The sequence below is a fragment of the Antedon mediterranea genome, chromosome 5 (assembly GCF_964355755.1).
Source record: "Antedon mediterranea chromosome 5, ecAntMedi1.1, whole genome shotgun sequence".
In the NCBI taxonomy this organism is placed as follows: Eukaryota; Metazoa; Echinodermata; class Crinoidea; order Comatulida; family Antedonidae; genus Antedon; species Antedon mediterranea.
The window spans coordinates 13,451,726-13,467,194 of NC_092674.1; the positions used below are offsets into that span (position 1 = coordinate 13,451,726).

The window sequence follows — 15,469 nt, forward strand, 5'->3', positions numbered from 1 at the left end:
TCTACTATATAAATGTTGAAAGAAAAATGAATATTGACACAATTTTTTACATGCGTGTGCTGTCTTACCAATTTTTATTCACAATACAAACAATAATAGTCTTTGTGAAGCTCTTTCAGCTTTGATTTGGTTTTCACGCATGAGTAAACTTTATGAAAATGAAATTATCCTAATATTAAATTTTATTATAAACAAATCATGTAAAACTAACAATGTAAAACTAAGTATGTAATTTCAGTAAATAACAATTATTCTCAGGAATATGATTTAATTTTGTGATTTTTATGTCCCATGCATTTAGGATCAATTGAAGATTATAATGTTGTTTTTTTTTTCTATTAAATTCTTTTTATTAACCCTATTGGTCGCGTTGAGATTTTAAAAATGCAATACAAAAAAGTTAACAATATTGTATATCATTTATCATTTATTAAAATAGAATATGAAATATGTATTTATTTAGTAACTCTACTAATAAATGTATATTTTTTAAGTTTAAATCAACAGCATGCATACACCACAACATTGTACTTTATCTTTACAAGAGTTATCTTGTAAATATAAATTTACAATTTTAGTTAGCAATTATTAATGTCATTTCCATTCCTTAAACCATTTTAAGTAAGAACTGTTCCCCTCACTATAATTAATGACAATATTTACAAATATCTTAATAATGTTCTCTCTCCTTGTAATGTTGCGTCAGTTGAGTCGATTATTGAACAAAAAAAGGTTTTATTTTAAATTACCCTACTTACAGTTTGCCAAATGCGCACAATAAAGAATCGATTACACGTAAATATTAAAAAAGAGTTAATATTAAACTAGCATTCAAATCATTTAAAATGTCAAACTTTTTTAGTCAAGACATTTTAAGGGAGTTTGCCTATTTATCAAATGCCTCACAAACGTTATTTTAACTCAAAGGTTTGGAGGAATTATTCATAATTTATCTAACATATTTTTCCTAGAAAACACATCATGCTAATATTGGATGTGATTGACTGATTGGAGGCATCTGTACGGTCAGTAAAAATATCTTATTTTTGTGATGAATGGGGAGAAAGGACCATTCTGTTTTAGGTTTTCAGAAGCCTGTTGATCGTCACACACACTAGACAGCAGCTGATTAGAATTCTGATTAAAAATTATTTCAAAACGTGTGGTTTTATAATCCCAAGTTATACCAAGTACGCCTTCTAATCATAATAATATTTATAATCATAATATTGATGCTTATGATGCACACTATATATCATTGGCAGAGTTTAATGTGTCAAGACATCAAAATAAACAATGCAAATAATGTAGGATAATTCAGTCCCTCTAATGGAATTCAACAACAAATAATTTAGGATAATTCAGTCCCTCTAATTGAATTCAACAACAAACAATTTAGGATAATTCAGTCCCTCTAATTGAATTCAACAACAAATAATTTAGGATAATTCAGTCCCTCTAATTGAATTCAACAACAAATAATTTAGGATAAGTCAGTCCCTCTAATTGAATTCAACAACAAATAATTTAGGATAATTCAGTCCCTCTAATTCAATTAAACAACAAATAATTTAGGATAATTCAGTCCCTCTAATTGAATTCAACAACAAATAATTTAGGATAATTCAGTTCCTCTAATTGAATTCAACAACAAATAATTTAGGATAATTCAGTCCCTCTAATTGAATTCAACAACAAATAGTTTAGGATAATTCAGTCCCTCTAATTGAATTCAACAACAAATAATTTAGGATAATTCAGTCCCTCTAATTGAATTCAACAACAAATAATTTAGGATAATTCAGTCCCTCTAATTAAATTCAACAACACATCATTTAGGATAATTCAGTCCCTCTAATTGAATTCAACAACAAATAATTTCATGAGATGAAAATGTGTTCCTTTGTTCCCATTGCACAAATATAATACATTTGTTTTATTAACAATTTGATTGGACGATTGTGGGTCATATGACATTAACTAAATGTACTACAGTATGGTACTGAAATTCAGTTTTATGAATTTATTTTTGTTAGAGAGAGATTGAGCAACCACACGCTTGAGAAGAGTCCAGGCTGTTGATTGATTAAGTAACCTGTAGAGGCCTGCAGTCTATTTGTTCAACTCCATGTCCAAAATTGGAATACTGCCTTTTTGAATGGCAACATTATATTTTGTTATGATTTAACCAGATACAAAAATACATACAAATATAACAATATTTTGTCATTCACATACCTGACATCTCATGATGTCAGGTACGTGACCTATGTTAAAGTACTTGTATTACTTTGGTCTATTAAAACATAGTTGTATCTTGCACTTCTAATAACATTATTTCAATAGGTCTTCTATATTGTCCTTTATTAACTATGTATCTCCTATTGTTCATACAAATTGTTTATTTGTTGAACTGAGTTACCATATAGCTGCAGTTTATACGGTCTACTGTAGGTTTTGAATAGACACTTTAGACTGTTTCTAGAAATTCTACAATATCCATTCTCAACTTCCATCAAGGCTTTTACAACTTCCTCTCGTTGGTTCACATCTCTTTCTTGGTTTCTAGTAATTCTACAATATCCATTCTCTCAACTGCTCTCAAGGCTTTTATTACTTCCTCTTGTTGTTTCACATCCCTTCCTTGCTTACATCGCCATTGTACCAGTGATTCCATTGTTGCTTCTACAGTCAGCGCTGAAAACCTTCTCTCAGTTTGTGATAGCTCAACATCAGCAATACCAAGATGCCTACAGAAATTCTTCCAATCTGTCATCTTCTCAGAAATTATCAGGAAGTCCAAGTCTGTTAAGCATCCTGTAAAAACACATTTAATTGACTTCATTAAATAAAATACATTTGGTTGTTTTTCTTCAAACATTCAGGTGCTGAAATTAAGCAACATTTCTGGAATGTAACATTCTATTTGTGTTGGCAGAAATCATGAATAATGCTTGAGCCTAATTACTAATTATTTTATTATTATTTTATTCTTAGAATTACAAGATAGCTAACATATTTCCTGAATACAAGAAAACTTAACCCTCGAAAATATACAAAGAATGTGTCCTTACGTAAAATACATATTGCACAATTTCATCACAACAACATAAGTTACATAAATATTTGATCGTACCCCTGAAACATGGGTCAATATTGGATGTAGTTTACTGATTGGAGGCATCTGTATGGCCAGTAAAAATACACTTGTTTTATCGGTGATGAATGGGAAGGCATGGACCATTCTCTTTTATGTTTTTTCAGATGCGTGTTCATTTTAGACACAGTTTTGTTTGTTTGTTTTTATATATCTAGGCAAATTTCCAAGGATAATCATAAGCGAATTCAATCACTATCCTTCTTAAGGTGGCAATCCCATTCACAAGACAAACATATACACAAGATGCTCTACATAAACGAAGTCTTATTACAAGTCTTTGGGGGTGGAGTTGTATTTTTCATTATAAAACATCCTGACATATGACAGGAATTGAACCCAGGAGAACCCAAATTAGCTTAATCACATTTAAAACATTTCTTGTTTATCGAATGATTGCTGATGACAATAGAAAGTCAAAAGTGATTATTTCTACAGTAGTATCAGGTATACATATAACATTTGTTTTTATAACAATCATTACCCACCTTGTCCTGATTGGTCTGTAAACACTGCAACTTCTAAACTGACATCATCTTTGTATTCATATCTTGTACACAGGCTATCAGCTAAATCAACACGTCCCTGTTGTTTAAAAGCCTTGATCATTGTAGGTAGCTGTTGTGCTTCTCCATGTTGACAGCTATTTCTCCATTGGACCAATATCTCCATTATGGCATCTTCTACATGTTTGTTTTTGTCTGAAATTTTATTAACGTTGTCCCATTTGATTCCAAGTCGCACTGCTAGTCTTCTCCAACTTTGATTTAAATTGTCACAGATGAATAAGAGATCTTGATCATCAAAAAAAGCTGTGAAATAATAAAAGCAATAAGGTAATGAGTTCTGTTTCAATTAAATTCAACTCCCTATTCCATGCAATATTTATTTCGGAATCTCTCGTCCATAGAAAATAAACATTATCAGAATATTTTTTTTTAAAAGCATTCATGAGCAAGATTTTATAACACACCTAAGATTCTTAATTTAATTTGAGAATTGCGAGTAATTTTTTATTTATATGTGCTATTGCTCTCTTAATGATGTCATTGAGAGTGCAATGTTGTTATATGTGCACACAAGTACCTGCAATTTCATTTTGCATGTTCATTTTTGTTACACGGTGAGTGAGCAACCACATGTTACAAGAGGCGAGGCTATTGTTGCCTCTCCTTTTATCAAAAGTAGGTGTATACTCATAAACATTCATTACTTGTATACTATTTAATGGCACGAATCATTACAATATAAAATGCAATGTACCTGAATGTTTGATAACCTTGTGTATTTCATTGTCAACATATTTGTGAAACAGCAGATCAGCAAGATCATTACGACCATGTTGTCTTAGTGCAGTACACAATACTTGTTGCTGATTAAGGTCACTACCAATGTTTCTCCTCCAATGTTTGAGCATCTTTGCTGTAGCTTTATCTGTTTGCTTTTCATTATCAAAAATAGTATTCACTTTAGACCATGTAAGCCCCAAACGAACACCAAATCGTCTGCAGGAAAGATCCATCTCTCTGGACACTTTATCAATAGTTAGGTCATCCACATAGTCTATATCGAAAAACAAAATTTTATTTCTATTGTGTTTTTAATCCTTCACAATAGTAACTAAACATAATAATTATTTTATCATAATATATACCTTTGTTATCCTTGACATCTGACATCCTCCTTCGTTTACTAGATCCCTTAACTTTTGATTTTAGAGATGTTTTCCCCTTCATCATTTTATGAGACTTAGCAACAGTATCAACAGTATCATCATCATCATCATCATCAGTATCAGATTCTGGATCTATGTTCTTCTGTCTACCAGCTTCTTTTGAGGTAGAAGCTATAATGACAATAAAAAAACAAATTAGTGATAAAGTTAAACCAAGATGTACAATTGCTTGTTTTGTATTGTTATTTTATGTAGTATTACTCTTTTAGTTATAATAATCATAAATTAAATTTAGTTATTTATGAATGTCTTAGTTTGGCAATTCAGGAATTAGATTTAAAAATGATGATCTTCAAAAATATACACTAATGATAATTTCTGTATTAGCTGAACAGTTTTTTATTTTCAATACTTTACCATCAACTTGTTGACATACAGTATATTGCGATGTATAGTGTTGATATTAATGTATATCTGTGAAAGTCAGTTGCATTCAAAAATCGCATGGTTTAAACATTAAAAACCTAGAATTGTAGTGTACGATGATGATGATAAACATTCATAATACATATTTTACCATCAACCGCACCTTTGTTATCCTTCTTGGAGGAAAATAATCTCTTCACTTTACGAGTGATTCTTTGAAGTCTTGAAGTAGAAGCTTGTGCATTGCTGTGACCATCACTGTCAGAATCTAGAGCTATGCTTTGTTTTGTACGATCTTTCGATTCAGATGCTAAACAAAAATAAATTGAAAAGCAACATTTTACAAACTGTATAAACTAGATGTACATCTTCAATAATACTGTTTTTTTTTATTCTGTGGATTATCATAAATGATGATGACACAGAATTATTATAAAAATCTAAAACAAGTTTTTTTTTCTACTTTTCTACATTTTATGGCATTTATATAATAGTTGAAAGATTGTAACTTCTTATAATGAAGTAACATACAATTATTATTCATTTTTACATGAATGATGCAAATAAAATGTCTTATATCCATTAAGTATACTTAAATAAATAAAGAATATATATATTTTTTATTTTCGAAATTGTTAACTTGAATCCTCATTTATTTTGTTTGGTTTAAGAAATTTTTTTTTTTATTTTACTTCATCCTAAATTAAAAGTTTCACTGATGGATAATACACAAAACAAATCCTCTACCTTTTAGTACAATGTCTCCAAACAGATTACGATAACGTTTCACTTCCATTCCTCTGCTTCCACATGGCAGCACATCTTTGTCAAATTTGCGTACAACATGCATATGAGTATGTTCACCTTTTGAACCACACACACAAGGGATGTACATCTTTACTTTAACACCATGTGCATTCTTCTCACTCAAAAAGTGCAATTCTTTTTCAAGAAATGTTAGTACCTATAAAATAGAATAATTTGATTTAGTTGATTATTTTGAGTAGTATTAGCTATTTAAATAATTATACAAACTAAAAATGTGTATATATAATCTATATGCAATATTATAAACATACAAGATGAATGAAAAAAAAACACCTTTTAATGTAGATAATTGCCATATTTTCCCCGATTTTGATTTAGTTGAGTATTTTGCTACCCACAACAAAAAGTAGTATTAGCTATTTAAATAATTATACAAACTAAAAATTAGTAAATGGAGCAAAGAATGATAACATGTAAGCATGTTTCCGAATAGGATCACCAAAACATATTCAAATACAAAATACATTATTATTTTACTATTAAGTGTACATTACAGTTTAAATAAATTATTAATTATTGTGTATTGTTTAATTTTGTTTAATCATCAAAATTGTTAATCTCTACATATCCAACTCATAAACATTATTTTTACATTAACTTACGTTCTTACAGATGCTAGGTTTTGGATCATCATCTTCAGGAAGGCCAGCAGCATTCATCATGTCTGTTCTAACTATTGTTGTCTTTGGGTACTATTACTTACCTTCTTACAGATGCTAGGTTTTGGATCATCATCTTCAGGAAGGCCAGCAGCATTCATCATGTCTGTTCTAACTATTGTTGTCTTTGGGTACTATTACTTACCTTCTTACAGATGCTAGGTTTTGGATCATCATCTTCAGGAAGGCCAGCAGCATTCATCATGTCTGTTCTAACTATTGTTGTCTGCAATATCAAAAATCAATTTTTGTTTTATTTTCATTTGACAATTGTCTTTCTTTAATTGTCATTAAAGCAATTGCCACTTAATCTATAATCTATATATAATCTATATGTAATATTATAAACATACAAGATGAATGAAACAAGGCCAACAGCCATTAAGTCGCGTGCTACAATGCATAGTGATACCGGACCGACAGACAGACCGACAGACAGACCGACAGACAGACCGACAGACCGACAGACAGACCGACCGACCGACATAGTGAACTATACTGACCGAAATTACTGAACATGTTTAAAAATGTTGAAATGTTTAAAAACATTTATATTTTTTTAATTTACACGTGCGTAGCCTGTCACTTTTGACATGCTCGTATAACGTAATTTCGAGTTGAAAAGTAAGTCAAGAAAACAGAAATCGGGCAAAAAGAGTGCGCAATAACATTTAACAAGCAGTGCGCGTGCAAAAATATGCGCACTCATGGCAATTTTTTAAACGCTTAAAATTGCCTGAAACGTACTCTTATTTCATTGAAAATAAATTTTGAAAATGTTAAGCGCGCGTACGCATGCGTTACATGCGCTACGCACGTAATTGTATTGCCATATGATGATTTATGCCCTGAAATTTATGAGTACCAAATTTTATTTTATTGTGATTCATGGTTGTGAAGATATGATTACAAACGTGATTTCGTTAAACCGCGTAATTTTTTATTGCGCACCGTGAAAACATAACCACATTGATTCCTGGCCATAAGGAATATACTGTGAAAAATTGACCTAGCTAGATTAAACTGATATCAAGATAAGGTCAGAAAGCGATAAAACGCAGAGTGATACCGGACCGACAGACAGACAGACAGACGGACAGACAGACAGACAGACAGACAGACAGACAGACAGACCGACAGACAGACAGACAGACGGACCAACCGACCGACATAGTGAACTATAGAGTCGCTTCCACGCGACTAAAAACACCTTTAGGTGTTGGCAAGATAATTGCAATATTTTCACTGATTTTCTGCCAACATGTTTCTGGTTGTCTGTCCTATAATGCTTAGTGTGTTTTACTTATATTAATTTTTATTCAAGTAAATGTTGAACAATCATTTGCTTTTTATTTTAGTCTATTTCCATTTTACTGTTATTTTATTATGTTATATCTATAATGGAGAATATAACTGAAAATCTGAAACTGATAATGTTTCTATTTTAATTTTATTTTAGACTGATATTTTCTCAGAGGTAATTAAACATTTAGAGTTATGTTCCTTAGATGATACTTTCTCAGATTTAGTTTTTAGTCTTATAGCATCATTTTTATTAAGTTTACCTGAAACAAACGGCAATTGTTGATGGTAGCTACATTTAGAACCACAAAATGATGGCCATCAATATGCAGTTCTACATGCTCATAGGACAATGTAGGCTCAACATCTTCCATTTGAAATTCCTCAATAAATTTTGTTGTGACACGTTGAAAGAGATCATCTGGTAGGTATCCATCAAAGTCATGAAAGAGAGAAATAGCACGTCTCTCTTCATATTTAACAGCCTTTGTATCATCACGTTGGGGATTTAGGCGTGAAAGAACATAGAACGTTCGTTCAACATTCTATAGAGACAAAAATGGAACATGAGTAGTAGATCGAATATATGAAAAAATAATTGAACTAAATATTTTAAATAAAATGTAAATACCTCTTTACTCCTTTTTTCACACATTAACCCAAAGGTTTGCATCAGAGACACAAAGAAGATAATCATCTCATCTGAATCATCCTTCCATATATGCCGCAACAGTCTTTCATCTAGTTTACCCCCATTTAAATTTCTCCAAAGCTGTTTCAAAGATGGCTACAAAAATATAAAAGCACAAGTGTAATTTGTCAATGCAACAAAGTAATTACTGTTCTTCTGGTCAGTAAAACCTCTTATTTAGGACAACCTTATTGAAACTTACTTGTGCAATGAATGAGGTTAACATCACAGCTAACATCTATTAAGTGGACACTTTGTTGGGTCTTCCCTTAATGGGAGTGCTACAGTAATACGTTTATAAGCATATATTTTAGTATTAGAATATAATAGAATTAATAAGATATAATTTCGTTCTCTGTGTGGCAGATATTACATGTTTACAGCTAAATACATCACACTGAAAAACAATGTTTACATATGATATTCACCAATGACTGACACCACTCAAAGAAGTGAAGTTTGCAAACCTGAAGGCTGGGATCTATAACTGTGATGATTGTTTTGAACTTGTCAACTACTCCCATCAAATCTATAACAATTTTTTCTTTGAGGATCTTGTCATCTGGGTAGAACAGAATCTCACCGATGTCGTGCAAATACTCAAGAAACTGTTTTCTGTCAGTTATCTTACAACTAGCAAGTAAATCATTAATCTAAAAGGCAAAGAAATATTATAATGAAAAATTTAACGAAAACAAAAATGTTGATTAATTACAAACTGGTTTTCTGTTGATGTTATCAATCATTTCGTTAATGTTGAAAGGTTGTTTATATAGGACATAATATTTTATCATGCAAGGGTAGATTTGACATCTGAAAGTTTCCTAACCAACAGTAAACTCAAGGTTCACCACTTACTTACTTACTTCAATAATTGTTATTGCCAAACAAAATGTTCATTTGGTTTTTGGCACTAAAAGAATTGCACCATTCCTGTTTGATAAACATTTGTTGAAGATTCACCATAAACGGTCAATTAACACAGACAGCAAAGCAGGGATACTGTTAATGTTACTATCAATAACAAGTTTTTTTTCACTTTAACACCATTCGATGCAGCAATAACAAAAACAGGGTTTAATGCTTTAATGTGATTTAAGAATAAACAAATGTAATGGATGTTAAACACTTATTATTAAAACACCAATCAATTTTGTTATATAAATGTATATATTCTAACCTCAGATGTTGGTAGATACAGTTTGTCTTTTCGTAACTTTTGTATTTCCTGCAGTACTTGTAGCCATTTGATTGGCAAAGTAAGAATCATCATCTGGACTAATTTTTGTATTTGGAGAATGATTTTAGAAGCACCGCTCTTTTCAAATGAGACACTGTTTTCAATGGTAAAGAGCTCTTCTTGAAACACCATGTCCTCAAATGGTTTTCCTTCCAGGGCTTTCCAAAGTTTATTCTCTATTGCCCTTACCTAAAATAAATAACATCACATTGGAATTAAACGTATGTATGGGGAAAATTTAAAGGGTGCCGTACCAGCCAAGACCCCACCCCCACCCCATTTGTAAACTGCAACAAGTCTTTTATTTAATTTATGTCACGCATTTATGTACCCAGTGTACACTGGTATAATTATACCAATATAAGAAAATGTTTGCTAAATCATAGATATTTGTATACCCTTTTATTTGTTTTATTATAGACCTAACAGATGGAACATTATTATCACAATGAAAGCGCACATACTGTAGTATCTCATTTATGAAATAATCTTAGATTTTTATAAAAAAATATCATTTGAAATACTTTTAATCTTTAGCCTACATTTTAAAAAAAATTGAAATTAAGGTAAGATAATCATTTAATCATAAGCCAGCACAGTACAGTAGTATGTGCATGTCATGACAATGAAACAACTGTCCACCTGATTACATAATAGGGACTTTACGAAACAGGATGGCTAGTTTTCTGTGTTCGCTGGAGCGCAAAATTATAAACAAGACATAGCCATTTCATTAGTTACCCACCACGTGAAGACGACAACGACTGGTCAGAGAGAGAGAGAGACAACCATGTCTACTAGCCTACTAGACTATAATAGGGCTACTCTAGCTAGGGGACCTAACTAGGCTACTTACTAGATATGGGTGTATTGATTTGGGTTTATGGCCTAAAAGCTAGAACAACATTATCTCTAGTCTCCCTCCCCTGTCTCACGGGGTCCCTATTGAATCTCTTTGCCTTGGTGGTACGACATATGCTTTCTAGCTAGGGACCTTGCAAACAAACGCCGCGCAAAATGTATTGCACAGCAGCAATTTTAATCCAAAAACAATGTTATTTCGTTAAACAATTAAATTAGAAGTGAAAATTACACTTTAAGTGTTTTGAACTGTATATTTAAGGTTATATATACTAGTTGTATTTCTAATCGTTCTTCATGAGCACCTAATAGTATGAGCATGACATGACGTATAAAACAATCGCCCACCTGATTACACAATATATGGTTGCCAATGTTAGGGATGAAACTACATATTGTTTCCAATGAATCAATTGCAATATACAATTTTGTTATGTTTAATGAAACAAAATATGATAACATATGTACCATTTGTTGTCTTTCTTGTTCAGTTTTACCAAGGCTCTCATAATGTGTACCAATCAGCATTATCTTGTTTTTCTGTCCTGTTCTTACGTTTACAAAAACTGAACGAATCCAAAACAGAATGAACTCAAGATTTGTCATTCGATGTTCATACATTTTTCCCTAAATCACAAAGAAAATGAACAAAATTTTCATTTTAAATTCTTAAACAGGTAGTTTGAAAACATTGTGGAAAATTATCTTATTATTGTGGTAATAATAGCAGCACACATTTATATAGAAAAATAACACTATCATTGAAATTGAAATAACAACAATCATGTATCAGGCCTCTGATATTTGCACAGTTTTTGTTAAGGTAAAGGAAGATTTAGATTTTAAGATTTATATATATTTTTATATGGTATAGTTTATTCCATTCTGTAAGGGGCGGGTTTCCCGCTGTTGAATGAGTTTGAATAAAAATAAAATAAAATAAGAAATAAACATTTTATGTATATTCAAGTACATAGAACATTTTAAATTTGTAAAATCTACTTACAGTTGTTGGATCACGAACTTTAGCTGGGGCATCAAGATCTTGATTCAGGTTAAATACCACACATACAACAGCATAAGACACCATGAATATCTATTAAACATAATCATAATTGTCAGTATTAAAAACCGTTTATACACATGTGTCAGTATACTGGCACAACTAAATATTTGATACTTATTTTTTTCCTCACAAACTGCATGTTCATCTTGGAAACATTTACAATCTTAAACATTGGTTTAATAAATAATTAATGGTTTAATAAATAATGAATGTTTTATTATTACATTCTCTCTCCCTCCCCCCCCCCCCTCTCTCTCTCTCTCTCTCTCTTTGCTATCCATCTATGCTAATATTACATTATGGTAGACATCAATGAATACTATTTTATTAAAAGTCTTCTAAACCTGGATACCCTTCGGCTGGCAAAATATGTCTGAGTTTACAGAAATTCTGATATTCCAAATGTATTTTTAAAGGTAAAAAGAATTTGGAACTTTTTTGACCTCAAGTCTGGTTTGGTTTCTGGTAATTAGGGACTAGAGACTGTATTGAATTAAATGAAGAATAAAATAATTTATAATAATTATTGTAATAATAATAATTGTAGTTTATAACTGTTACCATATTAGACCAACATATGATAACAATTTTGTAATACCTTGGAGGTAGATTATTACTTCAAATCAAGTGAGTGTCAGTGGTGAAATTGTAACGAAGCCAAAAGACAATTTTACTAGATCCTGATCCCAACAAAACCTCAGAAAGAGGTATATGTATTAATAAGTACAAACTCTTTAGTAAGGTATAAGTATATCTTTATTCTATGGTGTCTCAAACTGAACTGAACAAAGTTATGGGTAAACGGTGATCAGTGATTGGCTATTCTGGCATAATAATATATTACTACTACTGTAGTATTGTAACAGGAGGCATACTAAATTAAAGGTAAAACTAAGAAATTAGGTAAATCAATACAATTTACCCGTTGTATCACATGATATATAGGCTGCCCTCCAAAGTCCCAGAGGTTCATAACAAACTTGTTGCTGTCCACTTTAGAGTCACCACCTATTCTTACAGAGCGAAGTTGGCTTTCAACTTTGTTCACGACCACTTTAGGAATTTGTGGTCTATCAAGTTTTTCTTCATACAGTGGTTCTGTTGTGATAAAATAATAATACATAATACAACAGTTTAATTCAATATCATTTCAACATTTAAAAATAAAATAGAAATCCATCATAATAAAGCTATTCCTTTTTACTTAAATCTTGATGATTGTAAAAACAGACAAGACAGATAGAGGCAGGCTGAGAATATAGAGCAGGATGACACTATAACTGTTTTGTTAAAAGAAAAGGTATTTCCAATGCAATATTTAAGTATTCTAAACATTATCCTTTCCAATCAATGGTTTAGTGATGAGTTTATTTAACCACATTGTACTGCAAGTTGAATAGATTACACAGCAGTGTCATACAATATACAAATACTAGTATTAACTGTCAAAGTAACTTGCAAGATAATATGTTCATTAGCATACACTGATGATTATGATTAAATTTCCGCTCATTAAACCATTTCAATATTTCTGATATCATTACTATGTATGAACAGCACAATCAAGCACATTTCAAAATAAATATTTACCCTCCTTTTGTGGGCTTGGCATTGAATTTGAACTTTTTGAGGTTTCAGCAAATTTGGCTTCCTGTTTTGATGTTGATGCTCCTGTGGGATTTTTCTCTTTCTCATGTCTACTTTCTGAAAAATGTGTTGATATAATTAAATATGATGCTAACTTGTAATAAGGAGCATAATACATTAACATTCAATAACATTAAGCTTTATAATCAAATTAACTTGACAAGAATTAAAGTTTACAGTAATGAATCATTTTTTGTATAAACATGTCTTTTTATATTAAATTAATGTATATGTATTAAATCATTTTTGTACCAATTTGTGGTTTTGTATTGTTCAATTTATATAGACTACTTTTTTTATACAGTTAAACATGTTTTACAGCAGATTACAATAACAATAAAGACATTTTAACTAAATTTGAATTAACTGTAATAAACATCTTTTACCAGATTTGGTTTTCTCCTTTGATGGTCCTGCTCTTGATGTGTATCCTTTTGTATAGCGTGGACTTTTCAACATTTGTTTAACTGTGACATCAGTGACAGCATCCTGATACATGTCTGAAGCTTTTTAATAAAAAAATGTTAATAAATTCACATTATATTATTTTTTTTACACTGTTACATATTGGTTTTTAAAAGCATTGAAACCATTTTAATGTTGTTGTTGCAATAATTGATCCTCCTTGGTCAAAGTGGATAATTATTATATGATATTAAAATGGCATATTACTTAATTGGTAAAAAAAAATAATACAAAAACACATTGTGGCATGACAAAGCATGTCACAGGGTGAATTTTAAAACATTTATTTTGGATGTTTTTTAACAGCAACATGTATGTGAATAAAATGAATACTTACAAATATCATGCGTTGTTTCCTTCAACATTTCTTTGTTACTGGCATCTGGTGTACACACCGTTGTTTTAACCATTGCATCTGTTATTATATGCAATGGATTAAACCTATGACAAAATGACATTATATAATTATAAAAGAATGTTTGCATTAATAATCTAGAGACACATAATTTGATGGTATACTGCAAATACATTGTTTTTACGTTGAATTATAATCTTATTTTAAACCCTATTTTGAGGTTCACAATATCCTGTTGAAAACAAATTGAAAGCATCTGTTAACGTTTCTATCAGTAACTTTCCACTTATCCTTACAGACAATATAGACCCTCACCTCAACAATGTGTGTTTACAGGAACTATATGTGTACAGTTATATACCAATCAAACAATAATACATCTACGCAATAAAATATATAGGACACTGTTCCCAACTGCAAGTAGAAAACAATCAATCAACAAAAAATAATATAATGTGCTTACTCTTTTCTTAAAAGAGAATTGATAGTAGAAGTTTTTCCAACATTCTCAAGTCCTACAAAAATAGTTCTTCCTTGATTAAACTCTGTTTGTCCTTCTTCAAGTGCATTTTGAAATGCTTTCACCGCATCAGGTCCTCTTGCCAATATCTCCTCTGGAACATGCATATCTTAAAATAAACAAAATCAATTACAGTATAATTTCCTACTTTCATTTTTTCATGGAAATTCTAAAGATATTGGTATCTGAAATATATGCCTGTCATTGGCAGAAAATACAGTGCCAACTCACTAGGCGAATTAAACAAGAAAACTAAGATCTAGAAAACTCAGATATATCCATTATTAATCAGAGGGATTTAAAAAATAGTGTATACCTTTATATAAATATTTCATTGCAGTGTTATAGATTAGGGTTTGCATAATTGTATTAATGTTTTGATTTAATTATTAAATTTACTATATTAGCTCAATATTATTTAACAGCGTGGTATCCTGAATAGCAGAATACAATCTGAATTTTCTAGAACTAGAAAATTCAGAAATATCTGAGATCCGAGTTTTCTAGACACCAATTAAACAGTGCATACATTTATTATAATCTTTATCATGATTTTATTTTCTTTATTTATCCAAAA

The 15,469-nt window shown here is 30.7% G+C and overlaps 3 protein-coding genes across 6 annotated transcripts in view; all 3 read right to left on the bottom strand.

Moving 5' to 3' along the window:
- Positions 1-1,676: 1,676 nt before the first annotated feature.
- LOC140049115 (uncharacterized) lies at positions 1,677-6,883 on the bottom strand. Of its 4 annotated transcripts, none has more exons than XM_072093945.1 (7): positions 6,790-6,883; positions 6,006-6,222; positions 5,422-5,568; positions 4,812-4,988; positions 4,421-4,720; positions 3,646-3,969; positions 1,677-2,817 (listed from the first exon to the last, which is right to left on the bottom strand). In XM_072093945.1, exons 1-7 carry the CDS (start codon positions 6,847-6,849, stop codon positions 2,546-2,548), a joined length of 1,497 nt encoding a protein of 498 aa, XP_071950046.1. In that variant the 5' UTR covers positions 6,850-6,883; the 3' UTR covers positions 1,677-2,545. The 4 variants fall into 4 exon arrangements, with proteins under 4 accessions (XP_071950046.1, XP_071950044.1, XP_071950045.1 ...); XM_072093943.1 differs by having other exon boundaries at positions 4,812-5,003; XM_072093944.1 differs by lacking the exon at positions 6,790-6,883 and adding an exon at positions 6,689-6,765 and having other exon boundaries at positions 4,812-5,003.
- On the bottom strand, positions 6,830-14,052 carry LOC140049114 (uncharacterized). The gene is made up of 10 exons (XM_072093942.1): positions 13,939-14,052; positions 13,496-13,609; positions 12,828-13,003; positions 11,846-11,935; positions 11,308-11,466; positions 9,919-10,167; positions 9,206-9,391; positions 8,679-8,834; positions 8,311-8,592; positions 6,830-6,971 (listed from the first exon to the last, which is right to left on the bottom strand). The coding sequence occupies exons 1-10, from the start codon at positions 14,048-14,050 to the stop codon at positions 6,861-6,863; spliced, it is 1,635 nt and encodes a 544-aa protein (XP_071950043.1). The 5' UTR covers positions 14,051-14,052; the 3' UTR covers positions 6,830-6,860.
- A 264-nt stretch (positions 14,053-14,316) lies between these two features.
- LOC140049715 (uncharacterized) overlaps positions 14,317-15,469 on the bottom strand; it is a 48,809-nt gene continuing 47,656 nt past the window's right edge. The window contains exons 8-9 of the mRNA XM_072094663.1: positions 14,836-15,001; positions 14,317-14,458 (exon numbers count right to left, since the gene is read on the bottom strand). Coding sequence (XP_071950764.1) covers positions 14,317-14,458; positions 14,836-15,001 — 308 coding nt within the window. The remainder of the gene's footprint in view (positions 14,459-14,835; positions 15,002-15,469) is intronic.

Coding starts and splice junctions, on each gene's coding strand:
- LOC140049115 (XM_072093943.1), bottom strand. CDS start 6,849: ATGATGAATGCTGCTGGCCTTCCTGAAGATGATGATCCAAAACCTAGC. Junction 5,004..5,421: donor CTCCAAGAAGGATAACAAAG/GTGCGGTTGATG, acceptor TTGTCATTATAG/CTTCTACCTCAAAAGAAGCT. Junction 4,721..4,811: donor AGATGTCAAGGATAACAAAG/GTATATATTATG, acceptor TTTTCGATATAG/ACTATGTGGATGACCTAACT.
- LOC140049114 (XM_072093942.1), bottom strand. CDS start 14,050: ATGTATCAGGATGCTGTCACTGATGTCACAGTTAAACAAATGTTGAAA. Junction 10,168..11,307: donor AACAAGAAAGACAACAAATG/GTACATATGTTA, acceptor TATTTATTTTAG/GTAAGGGCAATAGAGAATAA. Junction 8,593..8,678: donor GTGAAAAAAGGAGTAAAGAG/GTATTTACATTT, acceptor TTGTCTCTATAG/AATGTTGAACGAACGTTCTA.